This window comes from Falco punctatus (genome assembly GCF_963210335.1).
Source record: "Falco punctatus genome assembly, chromosome: 9".
Lineage (NCBI taxonomy): Eukaryota > Metazoa > Chordata > Aves > Falconiformes > Falconidae > Falco > Falco punctatus.
The window spans coordinates 23,740,871-23,765,266 of NC_137589.1; the positions used below are offsets into that span (position 1 = coordinate 23,740,871).

Consider the following 24,396-nt stretch of genomic DNA (forward strand, 5'->3'; position numbering starts at 1 on the left):
AACTTCATCATCTGATGCCCACCATGCCAGCAAAATGGGCTCCTTCAAGAAAGCCAGGCAATAAACCACAACACTAGGAGACTCCATTATCCCATCTAGATGTCTGCGGCAGGCAGTATTCCCTCACTGCAGCAATTACATTAATAAATCAACACTAATTTAACATTAATTGATTAATTTAAGAATAAAAAATAACCAGCAGTTTCCATTCAGAAAGGCTCCCCTCTGCCCAGCAATGAGGATGCTTTCCTCTCCAGCCTCCCTTCAGCCCACTCCAGAGTGACTAATGGGGCCATTCATGACAGTCCAACCCCCCTCCCCTCCCCCCCCAGGCAGCACACTGTGCTGTGCTGTCCTGTGTTTTGGCAAACCCATCCTCTGCTGTGAAGAGAAGAGGTGCTGTCTGGCCTGCCTCACAGATGCCCCAATGCCAGCTTTGGTGGCTCAGGCAAGGGTCTTTCCCTGCCCCAGCTCAGCAGCCTACACCATCCAGGTGTGCCTCTGTGCACTGCTGGGGAAACCACAGGGAATGAGGAAAATGGAACATCCTTCTCAGATGATTTCCTCCCCTTTAAAAAAACATTCCTAAGCATAGGGAGATGGAAAAGAGTTCTCTCACTTTGCCCAACTAAGTTATTTGCTGTTCTCCTACCTCCTGACGAGTACAAGATTTTTTTTAACCTCAGTTTGAATGCTTAAATATATTTTATCCAAAAATTACTCTGAATTGCTGCAAAATAGAAACACAAGTGAAGCCAGACCCATCCAGTCTTTTCTTTTTCTCTCCAGAAGTCACAGTGATGAGATACCACTCAAGCAGAGCCTTTGCTTGCCTGTGGCTGGCTGCTGCCTGGGGATGCTGGGTTTCAGGCCACATCTGCACTGGGATATTGGGAGAATTAAGGAACACTATATAAAGTCAGCTTCCTCTGGAATGGGAGCCTTCAGGGATTAAACATGATTTACGTGCATTAGCATCATATCTGCAATAGATTTTTGTTAGGTTTTCCAGGTGTCAGGAACAGATCTAGTAGTTGGAGTCAACTATTCCTATGTACACCTGGGTGTGAGTTGAGCAGAGAGCTGAAGTACCTACACCCCACCACACTGCCAGTTAGCACAGCTCCTGCTGTGTGTGCGCCGTGTCCAAGGACACACAGCAGCCACCCAGGGAGGGACAGCAAGGTGGCATTAGTGCAGTCTTTGGAGACTCCCCACACACAGGTCTTCCTACACCACAGAAGGAGGAGAAAGGCTTGCACACAGGCAGCAGGTGGCCCCACACCAGTCCCGGGCATTTTTTACATTGTCCCTGTTACTTTTTCCTTGCTGAGCTTTTATCTTGATTTTGGTGCAATAAAATCATATTAATTAAACTGTGAACGAATAGAAAGACCCTAAGTCAATATTTGCATTTGGAAAAGACTGGTTAGAACAGCTTAGGAATTGATTCTGCTTTATTAAAGCACCTGTTCACCCAGGGAACATTTTAGCAGCAATCAATATGTAATTAAATCTTTATTGATGTTGTACAATTGTTTTGTTTCCCAGCAATTATGGTGATAGAATCAGCTTCCCTCGGTTGTTCCTCCTTCCTAGCTTTGCCTCTGTACCTCTCCCAAGCTGGCATTAGTGAATGGGGACCACAATGACACCAAAACAGCTCTAACCCTAACCCACTGCGCCAAGCACAGGCCAAGGAGAAAAGCCAAGCTCTGACCTGAATAACCTGGTAACAACAACGGGCGCATCAAGATGATACAAGCACAAAAGTTTCGGGGAAATCAATGGGCATCTCTGGACTAAAATATCCGTGAAGAAATGAGCTTTCATTAGGCTGTTCTGGTCAGATTTTAAGGCGCTCACAGCTGGGATTACTTCTCACCCCCTGCCTGTCCAGCCCCAGGAGATGCAGATGCCGCGGGTACGAGGGCACGGATCACTCCCGCGCCTTGCCTGGGCAGTCACACACTCCTGTTCGGCCGAACACGGGGGGAACGGTGCCCATTATCCCTAAAGCCTCATCCCACCCGGCTGGTCCCAGAAGGATGCTCCCGCAGAGCCTCTCAGCCGCACCGGAGCTGCGGGGCTGCAGGGTGAGAGTCCCGAAACTGGGCCCACGCGGGGGACAGCTGCCAGCAAACGCGCCCCCCCGTTACGGGTTTTGAAAGAGCTGAGCGGATAAACCTTGCTTAAAGAGGAGCGGGGCGTCCCGCATTCCGCGCTCCGCGCCGCCCCGGAGCCATGAGGGGGGTCTGGGCCGCGCCCAGCCACCCGCCCCGCCGGCCGCCAGGCGCCGGGGTCCCGCCGGGGTCCCGCCGGGGTCCCGCCGGGGTCCCGCCCCGGCCGCACGCGGGCGGCCCCCAGCAGGTGGCGCTGTGAGCGCGGCTTTCCCCGCGGCGGCCACCCACCCCGGCGCGCCTCCCGCAACCACCGGGGCAGGCGGGTCACCGGCGCCCGTGGGGACGAGCGGCTCCCCGCAGGCTCAGGTGGGGCTTCTGCCCAGGCTCCTGGTCACTTCGGCAGCGCAAGGGAGGAACCACCCCTCTGCCAGAAGATTCACCCACCTGATCAGAAAAGCCGCTTCTCTGAGCACAATGGCTTTTGGTAATCACACGTGTCACTGATTTGCTTTAAGTGCGGGGAGTCAAGACCCGAGCTTCTCAAAGCATTCCACCCTGCTCTCCCTGCCCGAATCTGCAGCCTCACTCAGCAAGCGGGAGGTGCAGTCATGGCTGGGACGGGGGTGGACTTCCAAGGGATCCACTGACTTGTGTAAAGTTGCTGTGAAACTAGGAGCAGAAACAGGTCTGCTCCCAAGAGCGGGATATCCTATATTCACCAAAACATCCACCCCAGCTTTGATTTCCCCACAGTCTGGCACTGATGTCCCCCCCTGGGCTTGCCGGTCTGCCCCCGCGGAGATTCGCACAAGCAAGAATTAAAACAGAGGCACGGCTTTCAACTTTCACATGCTTACAGCCCCTTTGGCTCTGCCACTCCCGGCTCCTCGGGGAGCCTGCGCTGAAGTTATGCAGATAAGGCTGCTAAACCAGCCCCCTAGGACTGAATTCTCCGCGCTGACCCATGCCCTCAAGCTTCATTAATAATCTGGGGCTCCCTCCAGACCTGCCCTGCTAGCATCAAAGGGTCAGTGCTGGACTGCTTTGCCCTAGTGAGCTTAACAAGGCTTCAGGACAGCCCAAGCTTTGTAGGGTTGTTCAGACTTGCAAAACACCTACAGAGGGTTGAAAAAGCGTCTTTAATTTCACATCTAAGTGCCACCCATCACAGCATACTAAAAGAGAAGGGAAATCACACAGAAAAGAATGGAAACAAAAAAGAAACATTCCCACTTGTGTTTGAAAAAACGTTGGGGAAGCTAACAGCTCCCATGTACTTCAGAGAGCTTTGGAAGTCATGACCATTAATTTGATCTTTTTCTTCCCACGTGGATCAATGAGTTTGCTACATGTACACCTTCAGACCCTTGTCCCCTGTTGATTTTCTCTCTGTATCTGTTTCAGATCCTCCTCCTAGATTTTGTCAGTCACTGCCACAGAGATTCAGCAAAGCTGTCTTGTAATCACCGCTGGTGTCATCCTGAGGAGGAAAAAAAAAGAAAAGAAAGTGAGTGTGGAAGTTCCTCTGCATGCTCCGAGTGTTGACACTGTCAGTCCATGGAACATGCCCACACAGGAAAAGGACTTTGGAAAGAGCAAGCCTGACTTCAGCAGAGTTACTGCCAGCTGACACAGCATCAAAAGTGAAGGGAGAAATGAGGCTTGTAGCTGCCACCTGAAATAACATTTATCAAGCCCAATTCTTTTCTTTGGAATCCAGGTGAGCAGTTCATCAGGGCTCCATCCCACAGAGCAGCACAAAGTCAGCATGAATGAAGACAACCAAGCCTGTTGGGTTCAAATTTTGCACCCCTGGGTATTTGTTCCAGAGCACCTCTCTGACAGGAACAGAAAGGGCAGTACAGTTGGCCCTGACGCATGATTTGTTTTTAAAAGCCACAAATATGGTCATTTTGGTCTAGAGAATCACTACAGAGAATATCACTAGATAAAAAATTTGCTCCCTTTGAATGTTTTGTGATGACAGGTGTAAAGCCAGTTCCACTTCTCAGAAAGAATCAATATTCTGTACAGACCCTTGAAGACTGATCATTAATCAACATGACAGACACTGACAGTGTTGATTAGAAGAAAGGCCCTTCATTACAGAGCCAGACTTCCCATGGGGACTGCTAAGGACAGGGCTTAAGTGCCATTTGCACTGGGGGAGAGGAATGTCCCAGAGTCCTTAGGACAAATGGTAAAACCCAGCATTTCAGCCCTAACAGGGGAGGGCCATTCACCCAGAGCTGAGACTCAAGTCTCAAAAGCTACAATAAGCTTTGACAAGGTTCAGTTTCTAAACTTATCTTACCACGGTACAGACCAGGCCATCATCTGAGATGTCAGCTTAACAAAACCAAACCAAACAACAACAACCACCCCACAAACAAACCCCCCAAACAAACAAAAAAAGCCACACACACCCCTCAAAAAAACACCCAACAACCCAAACCACCCAACCAACAACAAAAGGAAAACCAAAAAAGCACACACAGCACCACTTTGACTTGTACAGCATGGGTCTGAGGTAGTTAAGGACAGCAGAGAGAGGAGGAAAAGGCACAGCAGCATGGGAAAGGTGTAACAGGGAGGCTTAAGTGAATCTAGATTCATTTAGGAGATCACAAAGTGCATGGATACAGAGTCTGGTCCATGAAAAACCTGGAGCAGTCTCTCCTCAGGTTTGACTTTGCCCAAGTCACTTACAGACCATACAGTCAAAGTCACCTTTTAGGCATATGTCTCTCAAGGAGATGACTATTAATAGGCCTAATGAAGCAGAGCTATGATCTTAGCAGAAATGAGAGTTTTACTGAAAACAACCATGAAAGCACCCCATAGTGCTGGGCACGTTAGGAATGGATCTGACAGCTAAGAACCATCATTATCAAGATGCTGCTTACCAGAATCATACTGGAGAGAGATTTTCCTGCCATACGCTTGAATTCGGGCTTTATAAGATTTAGGTCAACTTCACTCCGAGAAACAATCACTCTTATAAGGGTCCCATCATCGGTGCCAGCCCCCTGGAATAACAGATATATCAGTCTGCAATGGTAGTGGGTGTTCAAGGGATAAGCTGCTGCAAACTGGTCCAGGACACAGGAGATGGCAGCCTTCAAATATTGCTTGGTACATATTCTGCAGCACATCTGCTTCTCTTTTTGGAGGGCCAGAAACCCACCCACCCCCCAGGGGCCACCATCAATACCATAAGCCCACCATGGAAGTGTGCTATAAGTCTTTGCACATGTCAAATGCAAAAGCAAACATGCTATAGATTTGGAAATTGGCAGTGAATACATTGTCCTTCTGCAGCATCACCCATGCAACACTTGGCTTCAACCAATATTGTTTAACCATGTACAGGAAAATTAAGATCGTGTTGATAACAAAAATAATCAGTCATCTCAGCTTTCCACAAAGCTGGGAGAGCTGACATCTTTTACATATCAGTTAAGAGTTACAGCGGCACAATCTGCAGATGCCTTACAGGTCCCCATTTGGAACTCTTTCATTTTATACAGCCATTGAGAGAATTACTTCCTAAAAAGAAAATAATTTAACATTATGGACAAAACTCCACCATGATCATCCTCCTATAAAAGGCTTTTCCAGCAGTTTTGTCCATTTTCTAGAAAGCGGGACTGAGCTCCTTACAGACTACCAAGACATAAAAACCAGACTGTTTTGGTAGCTCAAGCTTAAAGAGTACTTTTCTACCCAAGATGTTTGAAGGCATTGCAACAATAGCACTAAACTTGCTGGATTTTGCCAAAATCTTGGCTCTTCTAATTTGAATTGGTGAAAGCCAGGTTACAGGTTAAGTCCAGTATGTTACAATGAAGAGTCTTACCTTTAACGCATGGTACAGCCGCTCTGCAAAGTAGCAATGGACGTTCCTGGTGCATTTCACTGGACACATGAAAAGGCTCAGTAAGAATCAAATCCAGTCCAGAGCAGCAGGTAACAGATTCGAATGCTTTCTATTAAATCATTGTGCCTCTCGGATCTGAGTTTATCTTACCTAAGAGGTACGCTTTGCTTCCTGCCAGATACCTTTATAAAAGGTAGATCAATCCCATGAAGTGCTCAAGGCCAGGCTGGATGTGGTTTTGAGCAACCTGGTCTAGTGGAAGGTGTCCCTGCCCATGGTGTCAGGGTTGGAACTAGAAGGTCTCTAAGGTCGCTTGAGACCCAAACCGTTCTATGATTCTGTGATAACAGTCAACTGCTGCAGGAAAAAGGCAGCAGGCTCAGACAAAAGGAAGAGAAACGTAGCTGCTCTTACCAATAGCCAGCATGGCATCCTCAAGCGAGCCATGAGTTTCACTCTGGATAGAGTCCTCTATGCTCTTACCGGCCAGTTTCTGGTATTCTTCAAACACTGTTTGAAACACAGAGAACTTTTTTTTTTTTCTACCAAGCAACCGCTCAGGCATTTTGTGCCCCATATTTACAGGTATTGCTTGTGTGGTGATATGAAAACACAGATACCACTACAGCAATGGCCACATTTGCACCAACTTCAGGAGACTCTAGTCAAGCCCAGAAATCAGCTACAAAAGTGGATGGCAAAAGTGGTTCACAAAACCCCAGCCCATTCATGGGTCTTAATTCCTTACCTTCATTTGAAAATGCAAGTTCAGTTACCTTGTATTCATTTGGAAGCCTGACCCTTTGTTGCTGCCTTTAACCACACAAATGAAGCCTGCATCAGGTTAGGTACAAACCTATCATTTGGTCTTGTGTTTGTTGATGTCACTAACTTCAAAATAATAACAAAATAGAACCAAATGAAATCTAGGACTATGCTGCTCATGGCCCTTGGATCTTTAAATGATGACAACAGTTTGGGAGAACTTGTTATTTCAACCACAATTTTTTTTTTAAAAAAACAACCACCTCAGAAAAAATGAGCAAAACAGGTGCAGATTTGAAGACATTTGAACTCCCACATTCATAAAAGCTCAGCAACAGAGTTTTTGTTTACATTATACACTCTGGGTGCACCAGGGTTCAGAATTACAGATCTCAGTTTTGATTCCTAGCTTTCAGACTAACAGAGAAGGAAAACTGTTAAGCAATGTGATGGACATCTTAATGAAGTTTGCTCAGCATTCAAGATCAGATACTTAAACATTAACACTCATACTTTGGGGAAAGGCAATACCACAGAATAGACAGATGGATACAGCAGTCTCAACTCAGGCATACTCTCCGTGTTAAAAACAAAAAAATAAATAGCAGCAACAATTACAGGCTGCCATAGCACAGAGAAAATTACTTGCCCCGTGATACAGTAGGTCCCAGAGATGGCTTGCATCCTGACCACAAACTAGATGAAATTCAGCTCTTTAAGGCAGACACAGCCAAAGACTAGAGACCACTTTTTTTCGGTTCGTTTTCTAACTGATGCTGGGAGCTTAAATTTCAAACACAAGGGGGAGCTGGCCTCCAGGGCCTGGAAAACAGCCTCAGAAGACCTCAGCTTGAAAAAAGCTCAGGCATACCTAATTTATCACCAGCTACATTTATCAGTTTAGATCCAGCTGATTTGCACAGTACTAGATATGCTTAGATTCAGCTGACATAACAAAATCTCTTAGTCAGAGCCTTGGACTGCTTCAAAAGTCTAGAGATGACAAGGCCAGGTCTCTGCTGCCCAGGGCAGTGGGGAGCTGAGGCTCCCTTAGCCGGAGCTGGGTTAGTGTCTGCCCTCCCGGCAGCCTCTGGCACCCTCAGCAGAACTTGGGACAGGAACACAGGGTGCACCTTGTGATGCTCCAGTATTGAATAATCAGGTACTTTTTCTGTGATTTTTTTTCCCCAGAGAAACCCACATCCAAGAGCTCACGGGTCTGTCCATTCCATGCTCGCACCTGGTTAGAAAGAGATTCTCTCTCCCTCTCCCCTTGGGTTTACAAAAACTGTTATCCCATCCAGCCGTCACCGCTGCATAAGGACTCCTAGATAAGTCACCTGATTTTCAGCAGCACTAAGTCTTCATAAGTTTTCATGGAAGCTGCTGACAGCTTTTTGGTCACTGAGTGACCAAGGATTAGGAGACACTCTCAGGTGTTTCTTTCGGAGCCATCTCTCCCATCTATAGCCCTGTCTCTTCTTTTTTGCTAGAGTGATTTCTCATTTCAGAGGCTTGGGCGTTTGGGCTCGCTCCATACCTTTAAGCAAGTGAGTGGCACTCCTTGAGCACAAGATGGTGATGAACTGCATCTCATCAGTGCCCCGTATCTTCTCCCCAGCAGCATAGAGAGTCTGTAATCGAACACACAACTGTTAGAGCAATGTTCTGTATGTGCAGCTGGTAAAGGAGCAGTTTGGCTTAAGGCCTTGCTAGGTAAAGGGGTTTGAAGTGACCAAAACCACTGTGTGAACTAGACTCTTCTAGAATGGTTGATTATGAACCCTGACCACGTCTTCTAGTCAAATTGGAGCAGTCACTGTCTCCACCCTTTCCATCCCTCCTGCAGCAGCTGGAGGAGCCAAGAATATTTCTGCGGTTTCTTACCTATTCTTTGCTCTCCCCCTCCACCACACCCGTGTACTTTCACACATCAAAAGCAGCTGAGCCCAAGCCCAGCTCTCATCACTTCTCTTTGGAACATCAAGGCTTAGCAGTGCAGGCAAAACTGAAGAATCCCAAGTTGCTTCTGCTTGAAGACCAGCCTTCCCCAAACTATTGTGACTCCAGGACTCTGCTGCCCACTGAAGCGCTCTGAAGTTCAAGACAGGTGGGCTACAGGCATACCACTGATCACTGCATTGGAGAGTACCTTTGCATCCTGGAGAGCCAGCGCTGTGTCCACATAGAGAGTGGCATTGTCCCTCTCACCCTGCGGGAGGAAAGAGAAAGGCAACCATTTTGTCTCATGAAGGTTCTTCCATATATAAGGATCACAGTACACATTCTGGGCAAAGATCGAGTGTCCTTCTGGGCAAAGATCAAGTGTCCTTCTCAGCTATCTATTTCTGCAGAGTACTCATTCAGGTAGCACAAGTGCCAAGGCCCTCACTGAAAGGCACTGAAATCAGTCATATGAAGGAGAGTCAAATAATTACTAAGTTATTCTGCTGCTAGGGAAGAAAATTCGGGAAACGTGACAGGATAAATGCATCCAAATGCACTCAGCATTGAGGGCACAGACTGTGGAAGGGTGGTGAATCACGGTTGAGGAGTATTGTTTTCTAAGGCCCTTGCAGAGTGCAATTGCCTTACACACGTGTAAAAGTGAGATCTCTACCTGCTGCAGAGCTGACTGTAAGCTCCCAGCTCTCTGTGCTGCTAAGGGAGGGAGGGCTCCTTGCTTCAGGCACACTGAAGCTGAAACACAGATCCAGTCCAAGTGACATGTTTGTCTCTGCCTTTTATGTGGTGATCATGACTGTATTGCCTCTTCTATTCCATGTCTCCAAAACGTGAACTTTATAACCTCATTTTTCTTCTCTAGCATTACCTGAAGAAGGCAAACCAGGATCTGTTCGAAGTGACCACTTGTTTCCGATTTTATGTCTTCCTCAAGATCAGAACCATATTCTACCCAAGGGAAAGAGAAAGACAAGGGAAAGATTTATTTGGGTCATATAGTCAGGATATTACCAGTCATCCAAAGACAAACAGTAGCCTGACTAACCACGAAGGCTGCTAGGGAAAAACACAGGGCTGAGACCAGTTCTCACCCTCAGCGATACCCAGGTTGGCGTTTGTATCCAACTGAGTCATCCCTAGCTCCACTGATGTCCAAGGCTAATGTTAGAGATGTAGTTTCAGGGACCAAATTGATACCAACTATTTACAAATATGTATTTGATAAATTCTCATCTAAAGTGTATTTAATGGGGAGAAAAAGCCACGTGCATAGCTATAGCTCTGTTTGTGTTCTGACAATAGCTGTGTGGCCAAGCTGAACTAAATTTGTGATTTGCTGACCTTTTTCTGTAACTGAATGGAGACCTAGAAATAGATTTTCAAATTCTTTCAGCATAGCCATGTTCTGTTTTCCAGGCTGAAAGCAGATTTAAGGTGCGCCTTCTTGCTCTTAAAAATCCCATTTTCCTGCTGACAGTGCTAGCTGGTTACAGCATTCCTGCTGTGCAATCAGGCAGTCACACATTGCTCCGACCACACAAATCAGAGCCCCAGGCACTTTACCTTCTTTGTAGGCCTTGATTATCTCTTTGATCTGAGATTTTGTCCGGGATGCCAGGATCTCTATGATAACATCTTCACTTGTTCCCACACCCTGTAATAGAAAACATAATGGAGAAATAAAGGTGGAGAAAGGCATCTCATCATGGAGTGGACTTTATTGCTAGAGAAGTATATATAAAGAAGATGCAAGTGAGGAGTTGGGTGGCAGCAACGCGTTAGGCTGTGTGCTGAGCTGTGGGAAACTGTCATGATGAAAGCTGGAGACACAAACCACATTTGGTTTGAACATGGTTTCTTTTACTGAGGTGCCTAATTCACACAGGATGATTTTATGTAACCCTGCACTTCTGCAGTGCACTTCCGGACTTGGATCTTTGATGACAGACAGCATTAGAGGGATGCAGGGACACCAATGCTTGCCTAGTCAGTCCATCTTTGTACCATTTTAATAGATCTCTCTGCATCTGAAACTTGAAAAGATGCTGTATGAATAGGTAGGACCCCAGCCAACCCCAGCCTGGCCCTCACACCACCACTTCTTGCCTTTATTAAAGGTTTCATGTCTCAGGCGGCGCATCAGGGCAATAGCTTTGTGTCACTGAGCTCGGTTCAGCACAGGCACTGCAGAAAGCAGCGAGGAGACACTTAACTGAAAACTGTAATATGTGAATGTTCATTCCATGTTAAAGCCGAATTTAGTTTTGCTGCTGCATTCCCCAGGCTTTACGAGACACCTATGTACAGAAACTCTCCTACAGCCCTAAATATTAAAGCAGCATTCCCCCCTCAGAATATGCATTAACAGTACAATTAACTATTTCTTAAAGCCAACTGCTAATAACAAATGTAATCACTTAACAGTCCAGTTATTACCACTTACATTAATAAGCACAGTTACAGGAAACGAGCGCTGTCTGCGCTACGGCTGAAATAGCAGCACCCTTACCTTCATGGCATCATAGAGCTCCTTGGCATCATACTTGAACGGGGTGTACATGAGAGCTACAATGAGCCTCTCAAAGTTGCCACTCAGTTCAGACTTCAGGCTTTCAATCAGGTCCTGTTAAACACACATCACACAGTGACACAAAAAGCCTCACCGGATCTTTTTGGTACCCAGTGCCATTTCCATCCCCACAGCCTACAGCAATGAAGCTGAATGACAGTATCATGCTGATAGTTTATTAGAAAAGGTCCTGGGACTCAAAAAGGCACCTAACTCCAAAATGGGATTTGTCTAGGGCCTTCCACATTCCCTGTTGTCCCAGTGTGCAAGCTTCCCCCAGGTACTAATTAATTCTGCAGCAGAGCAGGGAAGGTTAAGCTCTTCCTCCACCCTGCTTTACTCTGAGCAGAACTAGGCAGCTGAAGGCTGGATTGAGCAAGGGACACAGCTTCAGAGCAAGCCAATTCCCAAAGCCTGCATATAAACCTGCACCCAGGACTTCTGCAGAACCAGGCGTCCAGTCTGTTTGAAGACAGATTTCAAACTTTCACTATAGTGCAGGGGGTTTTAGGGTATGAAACACCCTGGTTTAGTGGGATGGAAGCCCTCTACTCACTGTCCCATACTCGCCACACCCTCACATTTGCTTCCCTTTCTAAGCCCTTGCACAGCAGTCTCCTTTCCAGCAAAGGTCATTGGAGACTACAGAGTAGGGGTGGTGGCAGAGTTTGTTGGTGGAAAAGTTTTCCCAATAAAAGTAAGATTTTTACCAGAGACAGAAAGATAACCACAGGAAAACACGGTTGTCAATAACCACAGTTTGCTGTCATTTCCAGAATTGCCAAACAACTATAATTAAATAAGTCTTTAAATAGAACTTTCTTTGGCATTTTAAAGGGCTCCAAACCAGTATTTTACTCAAAATACCATTTCAAAAGGTATCATTTTTTGTTACATCTTGAAAAACAAGAAGAAATCACACTTTAAGTTAGATTAGATTTTTAAAAAGTATTTCTGGTCAAAATGCATTTTTTAAAAAATTAGTCTTTGGGGGAAAACCAGTTTCTTTGACCAAAAATTAATTTCATACATTCATCCCAGGTGTTAGAGATAAATATTACTCTAATTATTTGCAGAAGACCTGCATATTGTTTGCATCATCCTTGCAAGATGAAATGTACACCCATTGACTAGATCCCACATAGTGCAACAATGATTGAAAATGGCTTTGTTTTGGAAGAACCTTTCCAAACTGTCCTTTGAAGGATTTGGCAATCTCCTGACGCTGCCTATTGCTCCTCTTGGTTAGGACATCAATTATAGCCTGTTCATCAGTCCCTGTGAAGAACAATAATAAGCCATAAACACAGTGTACAGAATAAGTTGAGACTGGTCCAAAATCCCAATTTGAATATTCAGACATCCTCCTTTACTTCATTTTCTTCATGTAGAAGTTTATGTATGCACTGAGGAAACTTTAATTTTTCATTTTCCACATTAAAAAAGTGATAGCTTTGACTGCAATTTTCTTAAGGAATGGCTTTCATCGTGGCAGATCTAAGCAGAACAGAGGCTTTACAGATGCGGTTGGAGTCAACTCACCAAGCCCTTTCATGGCCTTGTACAGAGTCTGGGCATCAGGTACGGGATCAAAGTTTAAAGCACCTATCGTGGACTTGCCCTCTGCTTCATTCTGAAAGAAGGGGGGGAAAAAATATACAGTACTTTTCATCACTGTTTTTCACCAGCTGAAGAAAAAGTATTTTGGAAGTACGTTAACATTATTTTTTGCCTGCACATGGGGAATGCACAGAAAAGCGAAGGGAGTGGTTCAAGGTCTCTCAGCAGAGCTCCAAAGAGAACACAGTTTTCCTGCCTCCACCTGCCTGTACCAGCCTTTGGCTCCTGACGCCAACGTGAAGTGCAAAGCATGACCGACACCACTGCAACAGTCACTAGGTCAGACAGTCTGGCAGAAAAAGCTGGGTAGACTAGACTTCCCTATTCACCCCTTAAATACAATGCTTCACAACGTGTATGTTGCTGTATCATACTGCATTTCCCAGTGGTTTGGTGCAGAGTAGTTTTTACACATAGTTGTTTGATTTCATGGAATACCCATGCTCTCACAGACCATTTTTCTAAGCAACAGCTTTATTCTGCTGCTGCTGCACTTCTACACAGCTGAATTCAAGAAGGAAGCATTTCTACTAGAAGGATTTGGGCCAAGAGACTACTTTGAAGGAAGAGATCCATCTGGAGGAATGCAGGTTTGATGTTCTCCCTGAACCGAGGGCCAACTACACAGGAACCCTCCAGACAGACATCTAAGGTGCTTCCAGTGCCAGAGTCCCAGGGCAGAAAGACATGGCTGAGGCTTATTCCAGTCACCACAAGGTAGTAGGGCCATCAACCAGAACCCAGGCTCAGAGCTTTAATTTAACAACTTCAACAGAGTGGCTTGAAGGTATTGATGCATCCCTAACAACGGAGTCCTATCAACAGGGGAGTACACAAGTGGCTAGGCACAAAGAGTCATCATCACTTTATTCCAGTAACGGACACAATTTTCACTTTCTTAGCAGCAGAGAGGTTTACGTTGCCCCAGGAAACTACTATATTCTCATAAATTTATTGCAGGGATAGGGTTAATATTGAGCTAATGATATCAGTCTGATCTGATGGAGTTTTCAATGGGCATGGCTTCACAGTCAGATAAAAACCACCCTGAAATCAGAGCTTGCAGACCAGAAGGGATCACTGTGGTCATCCCATCTGACTTGCTTAACATGGACCACCAAGTGCCACCCAGCAGCCTCCTGCTATGACGCAAATCCCTTCTGCTCGTTTCCTGCGTGAAAGAGGGTTCTACCCCTCTTCTAGAGTCCTTCCAGCTCATCCAAACCCTTCCCAGAGAAAAAGAAAAGCCTCCCCAGAAGGCAAAGCCTTCAAACAATCCTTGCCAAGGTAGAAAAGGTTGTGGAAATTCCCTTCAGGACCTGCATTCCTGTTTTTTAATGAGACGCTGGAAGATTGATGGCTGTGTGCTCAGGAGTGTCTGTCAACAAATGCCAGGTCCAGCCTAGCGCCGCAGCTGAAGCGTGGCTGTGTTGTGCTGCACAGACGCTCAGGCTGGCTGTGGGCAAACCAGCTCAGGTGTCCTTGTTGAGTGCTTGACCAGTCGACACAGCTGGCACACATTTGCATGCTGGCCCCTTTGCCAGCCAGGCTCTGGGAGCCTGTGTGACAAGCAACCAAAAGGCAGTGACAAGTGTCAAGAGATGCAGTACGTTCATCGATCAGCAAGATCTGGGGAAGTTTGCTTTACAGCTAGTGCAGAGAGAGACTCCTGTGCTACCACACCTTGCTCCCAGCAGAAAGACCAGCTGTAAAGCAGATGGTATTGACAGGAAGCTTCTCCATAGGTGAAGCTTTGAATCCCAATGATAACTGAGCAGCAAGTTTAAGGCTGTGGTGAAGTTGTCACTGCAGAAAGAGCAGTGACGGACTACAGCATGGCCACCCCCAATTGCACCATGGTGCATGACCAGCCTGGAATAGAGTTTGGCTGAGCTGGCAGGACCCTTGCAAGTGCTCCTTTTCTGGCTGCCTGTGAAGTCAGCCAGCACCATCACAGCTGCCCTGGAAAGGTTACACTCATCCATCTGATTCTGCTCTGAAAAAGGTTGTCGACCCTCTCTAGCTCCATGCAAGAACTATGCAAAAGAAACACTCTGGACTGGTGACTCGGTGAAAGATGGAGTGCAAAGCTGAGCTTTCATTTGGAGACAGTGGAAAGAGATTAAGCAATGGTCTTTTTTGATCCTAATTCCAATAAACATTCCCAGCCTATCTTGGCTCAAGTAGCACACCTGTGACTCACTCATACACCTCATTCTCTGTGTACATAATTGTTCCAGCACAGGTACGATCACAACAGGTCTTCAGAGAAATCCTGTTCGGTTTGGTCTTGTTTCCCTAGATGAATTGATCCTACAATTACCTAATTGAAACTACTCAAGGCATCTGCATAACTCCCATGTGAAGACTAATAATTGGCAACAAAGCAATGGAATCAGAGTACCTTGCAGCTGATGCTGTGAAAAGTTTTACAAAAAATGAAGGGGAGGGTGATTAAAGGTTTTCCTACCAGAATATTTTCAAACCTAATCACTAGTTCGTTGAAAAGCTGGGGACAGGTGGGGTTACTAGTTTTTTCAGTAGAAAGTTTCTGAAAGAGTTTGACATTTTTAAATTCTTTTTGGTTTTGAACAGTATTTTTTATGAAGGGCTTAGAAAACCACAACAATTTTTTTTACCACCCTTCCTTTGCCCTCTCATCTTTTTCTCATGCCCCATCCTCTACAACACTGACAGGTAAGAGATCACTGGAGCTTTCAAGGGCTTTTCTCCTTTTCTCCCTCTAAGTTTTCAAATGATTTTCAGCTTGAGGCGTAGAGGGGAACAGATCAGCAGAAAGGGAAAATTTAAAAGTAAGAGCTACCCAAGTTTTGGAAAAAAATTCCATTTCACTATACTAAACTTGCAAAAGGAGATGGGGAGGCAGATGGAAATAATCAGAAAAGAAGATTACAGTTTTAATCTTTCGGGGGGCAGGGAATCATTATGATATGTTTTGAGATAGGGAAGTTTCCATTCTGATGCCTGCTGAAGGGGAGTAGGCTTTAGTCTGGTATTCCCCACCCCAGAAGTTTTTTGGGTTTAGTTTGTTCTTTTTCTCCAGCTCCCACCCCTCGGTTACAAAACTATAACTGAGGACCTGAAAAATGGTCGTGTCTATGCAAAGTGGTTTCTCACTCCTTGATGATACATTGCACCGGGGGTAATACAATACACTGCAAGACAGCTCTCCTGCGCTTCCCGGGTACCTTTGCTGGTGTTTGGCAGCACAGGCCCCTTGCCCTGGCCTCGCTCAGCCACCAGCACCAGGACTGCCAATGCTCCAGCTTGGCAGAGGAGCGCCAGCACTGGAGCCTTGATGCAGGCTCACCCCTTGCACGGGCTGCTGAAACATGAATCACAGAGTCATTTAGGTTGGAAAACACCTTTGAGATCATCAAGTCCAACCGTTAACCCAATACTGCCAAGTCCACCACTAAGCCATGCCTCTAAGCACCACATCAACACTTTTTTTGAATACTTCCAGGGATGGTGATTTCACCACACCCCTGGGCTGCCTGTTCCAATGCTTCACCACCCTTTCAGTGAAGGAAGTTTTCCTAATACCCAATCTAAACCTCCCCTGGCACAGCTTGAGGCCGTTTCCTCTTGTCCCTTTCCTTGTTATCTGGAAGAAGAGACCGACCCCCACCTGCCTACAGCCCCTTTCAGGCAGCTGTAGAGAGCAACAAGGTCCACCCTAAGCCTCCTGAAGGCCTCCTCACAACATGGAGTGAGAGGGGACTCTGGGACAAATCTTTCCACAATGACAACAAAAACAGTCCAGAGAAGCCCATGCACGACTGGCAGTGGTGCTGGGCAGGGGCTGGGTGGGAAAGAAGACTCCTCTACCAGTATTCCTCCACCACATGTCTCCAGTAGGTCTCTTGTAGGCTTTGGTTTATCTGGAGTCCAAGCCTGAGGGTAAACCTGGCCTTCCACAGAAGCTAATGGGAGAACTGCCATGGATGGCAGCAGAGCTGTGCACGTTGCCAGAGCTGCCTGCTGCCTGGCGCCAGCTGTACCCTACAGGCTGCCCCCACACACCTCATGAGCATCCCCCCCTGCATCCTGCCACATACCTCCCAAAGCCACAAGAGTCTGAAAGAGAACATACACAGCATTTCTGGCTTCTAGCAGACAGACAGGGTGTTCACGTTCACATTGTCATTGCAATATTAAAAACCCACCAAAAACAATGTGGCTTGACCACATCTCCCTCTGACCACAGCCTGCCAGCACAGCTGGGGATGAAAATGGGGACAGGCCAGTGCCCTGAACTCAGTGCCACAAGGGAAGGGAGCGGACAAGGAGCCCACAGCTTGCAGGCTTCAGCTGTGAACTCTGCGGTTCCCCAGTACCGTCTCCCCATGCACAGAGGCTCACAAACACTCCCCTGCAGCACTCTCAACCAACTGACCAGGGAGACCCTGCTCTCCTTAAAGCCAGTCATGTTAACACCTTCCTTAATCAAGCTTTTTGAAGTGCTGAATGCTATTTTGTAGCCAGAAAACCAGTAAATAGATCTTGCTGATTTTTAAAGGGAAACATTTAATTCCCACATAGTGCCTGATGCAACTTGTAAGTTACCTTATTAGGGTGCCAAAAAATATCAGGGTGTCTTACTTCAATGTTTCCTCTACTTACCCAGGCCCTCCACCACGCCATTGCAGTCTCAGCAGTGATACCTGGGTCTGTTGATGAAGAGAACCACACATATCACACCTCACGGTCAAGGGAATCTCAGATTTGAAGGGGGTGGAGGGAGAAAAGAAAGACCCAAAAATTTGTTTCAATAAACTTACCCCTGGAAAACTGGAATAACTGTACTCCTCAGGAGGCTTGTTCCCTCTGGAAGCTGCAGAACGTAACTGGCCTCTCTGTGCTGGGAACAAGCAGGTATAAATCATCCTTACCTACAAATACCATGGGGCAACGCCCTCAGACATGGCTCAACCTGTTTTTCATATATGATCTCACAAGGAGAGATCAAGTTGCTCAATACACAAGGCTTCCCTTGTGAGGGAAGCATTCAACCCCACTGACTAAAGTTCATTGTAATTTTTTCACTGCTTCTCCCCACACACACACCCTTCCCTGCTAACATTTTGGCCTCTGGCACAGACACAACATACAAATTACAACCAGGTAATATCTCAGCGTAAAACTCCACCGAGACTTGGTGAGTTCTGCTGTAACAGAATAAGCCACTCGTTATTACCGACTCTATCTCTACCAACCTGGGACACAGCAAAACAGGACTCTCAAATCTTAGCAAACCCTCCCCCACCTCTCTGCCTTCAAAAAAACTTATCTCAAAAAAGAAAAACCACGAAACCTCAACAAAAAACCCACACACCACAAACATAGCCACATCCCACACCTTACAACAAAACTCAATACAGCAGCATCCTGTGCAGAGGCTTGGGAGGTGTCCCCCTTTCCATATCAGACTCCCACGGCACGAGTCAAGGAGCGTTCCTCGACTAACATGGGACCAGCACATTGAAGGCTAAGGACTTTCAGTGACACCAGCCCCAGTAAAACTGTCACAGGGCTTGCACTAGCTGCTGTGACATGTTAAGGCTTAGGAGTAAAATATGAAATGTTTTGGGTTTTTTTTTTTCTTTTCTCCTTTTTGTGTTTATTTTAAAAGAGCTGAAACAGCTTTTAATGCTTTAATTTGGAGAAATGTTTCTGTGAAATCAGCTGAAATATCTTATGGCTGTAGCAATATTTTCCTGTCTAGACTTTTGTCAGAATCTACACATGCCAGCGTTTATTTATTTATTTAAAGTGGAAAGCTGCCCTGATGGAAATGTTCCCACCAGCTATATCTTAACCCTTGCTATATAAGAGCTTTGTCCCCTCTCGCACTTACAGACCTGCACGGGAGGCTGGGTAACCACCACACCATGGGCCTCTCATTTCCTTCCCACACCCTGCAGGGTCCCCGATGGCCTGGGAAGCTGCCCTGGCTATTCCCAAGAGAACAAGCTGTGCCAGCTGCTCCTGCCTCAAACACATCCATCATACAGCGAGGGCGAGTGGTGGAGGAGGCGGCGCTGCTCTTGGCACAGCAAGCACGCCACTTGGGTCTGCGCCGGCTGGGTTTCTAGCAGTGTTTGAGAGGCAGGTTCATCCATGGTACACAGCAAGGAGAGCCCACGAGTGGTCCTTCATTCCTCCTCTGGGGGCAAGATGGACTCACAAGCCGGGTGGATTTGTTTTTACTGGATCTCAAGGCTGTGCCTGGCTGGCTACGTATGCCTTTTCCCTGCGCTGGGATTTGATTGGGTCAGCTTGTCATGGAGGTCAGCTTTCTTGAGGACTCCAAGGACAAAGAAGTCCTTCTAGACATAAAAATCACAGTTAAGCAAACAGCTGTTCGTCACAGGGGAGCAAAGACCAAACCAGACAGAAGAAGGAAAAAAGACCAAGTGGTCTATCTTGCCAACATAAACTGAAAAGGCTGTGAAGGGACACACCAGGAGATTTTAATGCAGAGAAACACTGGCCGGATTTGAAGAAATCAATATGGATGGGCTAGGAGAGGTCTGGAGAACCTGAACCCTGCAGCAAGGCTCAGACCAGCACTGCGCAGCTTTAATAGAGACCACCGCAGCTGGCACTCAAAGGCCGGCAGAGCAGGAAGCGGACACTACAGCCCAATATTCCTTTAACAGCATCTGTGCAAGCAAAAATGAGAATCTTTAATCACAATCAGACTCATCTTCACTCTTGCCCCTCCCTTATCACGCGCTGTAGATGCGAGTGAGCTTATCCGCGGTTCATGCACTTTACTATTGCATAGTAGAGAATCACACACATCTATTACAGCAGCAGTAAGCTATATAAGGCACAACCTCATGTACAGCTCAGTGATTACCCTCAAGGACATGCTGAACTTCAGAAAAGGGGCAGAAGATGATGCACGTGCTCTCCCAAGCCTCATTGTCTCACACCTCACCCCCATGAGGCCATTTTTGCATCTCAGGTAATACTTCTTTCTGGAAAGCGAACTCCAAATGCACTGACAAGACAGGCAATAGAAACACTGCCCAACATCACATTGAAGTAGTTAGTATTTGACTTGGACAGTGATCCGGTTTGCTTGTACTGTGGCACTCCAAATATAGTCATCTCTCAGCTATCTGTAGGAGGAATACCTGGGCAGCAGGTCGATAGTGCTGAGGGTACAGACACCCATAGACTGCCTGTGTAGTGACTCTTTCTCAAGCCTCATCCACAGGCTGTCTCTAGGCTTTCAGAGTCCCTGCTCAGCACAGCCATCAGCCACCAAGAGTGGGCAGAAATCTCCAGCAAAAGAACATGCACCATAATCAGATTTGGTTTGTGCATTTTTAAGCCATTCGGTCCAAATCAGTTTTCAGCTAGGCAAAATGGAGAAGCTACCAGTGTGCTCAGCTTTTCTTGACTCTGCCTCTGGGACTTTCCAGGCTTGAATCAGTGACATAGGCGCTGCTCCCCGTACACACTCAACCAGCATAAGGAAAGTTACAAGCAGCATTCCGCTCAACCTTTTTCAAACCCCCAAAATATTAAAAGCATGAAACCCAGTGCCAATAGCCTTAGAAAGGTGCATTACTGACATTCCTTCAAGAATCTTTTACCACCCGTTAAGCTCTGGCTGTTCTGTTGTAAGTTGAATGAGAGCAGTCTAAAGGACGCTCTAATTTGGATTAAGGATGACTGAAGCTTCTAGGGCACAGAGGCAGCCCCCTTTCCCATCTGTAGGTTTTAAAGTCTGGCCCTGTGCCTGGAAAGTTTCAGGCCAGGAGCTGACTGCTTTGGAACATGAAAGCTTATGGAAACCAGGTTCTCAACTGCTCAGCAATTTCTCTTACTCCATGGCTTTCACTTCTAATAGAAGTTTTTCCAAACATAGCAAGAATGGCACAGCCCATTGGGAATTTCAGCCCGAAGTTGGTATTTGTTTGCTTTTTTTTCAGCCAGGAACTTTGAAATCAAGTAGAATCATTGTGGAAACGAGACCAAACACAGAGAGATACTTTTGTGCAAAGCAATAATCTAATAATTGTATAGCATAACTACTTAAGTTTGAGGAAAATAGAGTATACCTCCCAGACCGAACAGGAGAGAGGTATTCCACTACAAGGCTAAAAAATTAATAACTTTGTCCAACCCAGTCTGTAAGCAATACCACACAGAACTGTAGCTCTGATGATGACCCAGTTTGGCAAGCTGCAGGATTTTTTTTTCTATGCCTAAAAGAAATCAGCAAACTCATAAAGTACTATGCTTTCCAGGTCTGCACGTTACCACCTCACTTCCAAGTCTTTTAGCTCTACACCTACTATTAACAACACTTTGCTCTACCTACCAGTGTCTTACACCAGTGTCTTGCCCCAGCAGCTGCTATGTTTGCAGGCAGGCTTGCATACTCTCACTGCACAAACTACACTAGTTTCATCCCACAGATTTTAAGCCACTATGAAAACAAGCCCAGAGACCAGGTGCTTTCTGCTTCTACAACTGCTCCCTTCTTTTTTTTTTTTTTCTTTTTCCTTTTCTTCCTCCTATTCACTGCTTAAATGGATACAAACAGCTGCATGCCCTTAGACCTACTAATCAGCTCACCATCACCTGAATTCAGAGATACGGGAGAGCTGTGTAAATTTGCCAGGAAGCCAATCCAAACAAAAAGTTATTGTATGTTTATGAAAGAGGTGTGAGCTGGGGAAAATGATGGGGAAGGCAGCAGTTTTGAGCAAGGGGAGCATCTGTAATGCAAAAATAAAGTCACTAACTGTACACACCTACCTGGCAGCTCACTGCTCACCCTGCCCTTTCCTCTTGTGCCTTTGAGCCATGCTTCACAGTAAAAATGACCCCAAACCAGGATTACTTTCATCTGAAAATCATTAGCACAGTTCAATTTTCCAGGTTTCCTTTATTACCGCAAGCAGCTTTGTGCCAAGTATGGTAAGAGAAAATTCACGTCTATATGTTGGAGGGGTGTTCAATCACAGAAGTAGCAATAGATTAAAAACTCAGGGCTTGATTCCCCTCAGCAGCTTTGTAGCTCAGGAGGACGAGGCTGGGGGTCAGTGGGAGCAGCCAGCTCTGCAGGGGACTGACTGCATGGAGCTTTGCAGAGGTTTGCGAAGGGTGTGTTTGCCTTTCCAGAGCACCTCTGCTGCCCAGGGCCCCTCTGCTGCCTGGTGGGAGAGCCAGGGTGAGGCACTAACACAAACAGAGCAGAGCATGTCCCCTTGGTGTCCTCTGCCTCTGCCCTGCTTCTGAATATGGCCGAGCATTTTTCTGCTCATTCTTTTCTTGCACTAGTGCTGGTGCCAAGGAATTCCTCCCAGCCGCCCTAACAGCCTTTCCCCACACAAAGCAGGCAATTGCTGCTCTTGTTTAACCCCAAAAGCCAAAAAAGAAAGCACACTCTGGATCAAAAGGCAAAGGCAGCTCGCTGGCGTCTGATGGGGACATGACAGATGCTGGGAGTTCACGTGTGGGCAGTGGGTGGTGGGCAGCGTTCAGGAAGCCTTTAGATGCTTGTGTGTGAAATATTTTGTGCATGTCCCCACCTGCGTCTGCGGTGATTGTTTTTCATGTAGTCCTTGATGGAATAAGTACACGTATCTGTACACAATTAAAGATAGTCCTGCTGCTTGACATGACCCTGAGATGGAGACAGACTTATACAGAGCAGCCTAAGGAAGAAGAGAAAATGTCCCTGGATGTGTCTGAGGTCCAGCTGTTCGTAGCAAGGCAGCAACGTACCTGTTACTGATTGCATTGACTGGCATGTCAAACAGCCTTTCTTGGTAAGATTTGCTTTTCTCCAGCTTTTACACACTCAGTAGTAGTAAAAAAGACATAAATTACTTTTCCTAAGGGTAAAAAAATAGCAGTTTGTTACACTGCTAGCATGGTGTACAAGGTAGGTGTCCAGCCTTCTTGATCAGCCAGGCTATCTACCAGTATCATTATACAGTGAAGAGCCACAAATCACAGGCTTAAAGAGCTCACAGACTATTAGGGCACAATGTTATCATGACATTGTCATCAGAAGAAACAGGTATAGGATTGATACACTAGGAAGAACTTTGCCATCAGATGCAGATATTTCTCTGTGTTCCCCTGTCACTTGTAAAACCAGCAGAAAGTCTCCCAATGAGTTCAGTGAGTGCTGAGCCAGACCCATGGTCTTTTGGTTGACTTTGGTTCCCCTCTCACTGCTGCAGAATTGCAGTGACATTACTGAAGTCATTGTAGCTATGCCAGTTACATGGGTAACATGGCAATTGGTATTCAGACCTCTGTTTGTGTACATTCAGATGGTTTGGCGGGCACAGCAAAGGTATTTGTGTCTCAAAATGTTGACAAAGGAAAACTGAGGCAAAAAGGCATGAAGTATTGCTTTCCTCTATTGAGGACGTGGCATCCAGTCTCTACTCGAGTACCTATAGTCTTCATCACCTAAGCAGACCATTGGGAACGCTTTACCTGAGCACTCACTGCACCCACAGGCGGGAGCAAGGCTTTGATAAATGGGTCTGCCTGGGACAGATGGGTCGCAGAGCCAGATCTCACGACAATGTGGACATTTACACATCCTCCCACCCAGCCGGATGCCAGCTTCTAGGACCTGTTGAAGATTTCACAGCTACTGGGAATATGCGAGAGGAATTGTTTGGGTTTGTATTTATTGTTTGCTTATACAACAGCTGCTGCTTTCTAAAAGAAACCAAACTATTTCACTATTTGTTTTTGTAGTAACAAGAACAGAAAACAGGGTAAATAATCTTATAACAAGAAGATTTTTGCATTAAAGGAACTAAAACCAGCAATAGTTCTGCTAAAATGAACAGCCAGTTATCCTTAAGCTGAGGGCTGTGGTCTGGCTGTGTTAGTTGAAAATCTTCCAAGTGTTCAAGTTTTTTCTTGGAGACCTGTGCCAGATATGGGGCTGGGGGGGGACACACACCTAAGACCAGCCCCTCTGTGAAACTGAGGTGATTAGCATCCACTGGGTCAAACCAGAGGGGATGTGTTCAGGGTCATAGTAAGAGAAAGAAATCAAAACAAGCTTTCCCAAAAGCCAGACTCGCAGTACCACAGGGTCTCAGTTGAAGAATGGCATGAAGCATTCACTTATGCCTCAACAGACTACCTTGTGCCCCAAACTGTGGGTTATTTTCAGCAGCAATTTTTGTCACAAAGGTGATAAATGAGGGCTGAACGTATCAGACAAGGACTCGTCATCAGCTCATAAATCAGCTCAGTTAGGTGCAAGAACAGAAGGGAACTGATAGTCAGGGCTTGTTTGCCTGGAGGATTTTACTCTGCACATGTCTCAGCGTTGATCTGTGTCTCTTTAATAGGGATGTAGCAACCAGGTCACAGCTCACCAGTGAGTGTTGCCTGTATGAAGTGCAGTGCAGAAAAACACAGCACGGGCTCATGCGCGCTGCTGC

The 24,396-nt window shown here is 46.3% G+C and overlaps 1 protein-coding gene across 1 annotated transcript; it reads right to left on the bottom strand.

Annotated features, from left to right (window-relative positions):
* Positions 1 to 1,988: 1,988 nt before the first annotated feature.
* Positions 1,989 to 23,481, bottom strand: LOC308069430 (annexin A8-like). The gene is made up of 13 exons (XM_080401758.1): positions 17,728 to 23,481; positions 17,570 to 17,616; positions 12,845 to 12,935; positions 12,486 to 12,580; positions 11,243 to 11,356; positions 10,297 to 10,387; positions 9,602 to 9,681; positions 8,921 to 8,980; positions 8,309 to 8,402; positions 6,418 to 6,513; positions 5,983 to 6,041; positions 5,030 to 5,152; positions 1,989 to 3,603 (listed from the first exon to the last, which is right to left on the bottom strand). The coding sequence occupies exons 2-13, from the start codon at positions 17,588 to 17,590 to the stop codon at positions 3,547 to 3,549; spliced, it is 981 nt and encodes a 326-aa protein (XP_080257884.1). The 5' UTR covers positions 17,591 to 17,616; positions 17,728 to 23,481; the 3' UTR covers positions 1,989 to 3,546.
* Between the last annotated feature and the right edge of the window lie 915 nt (positions 23,482 to 24,396).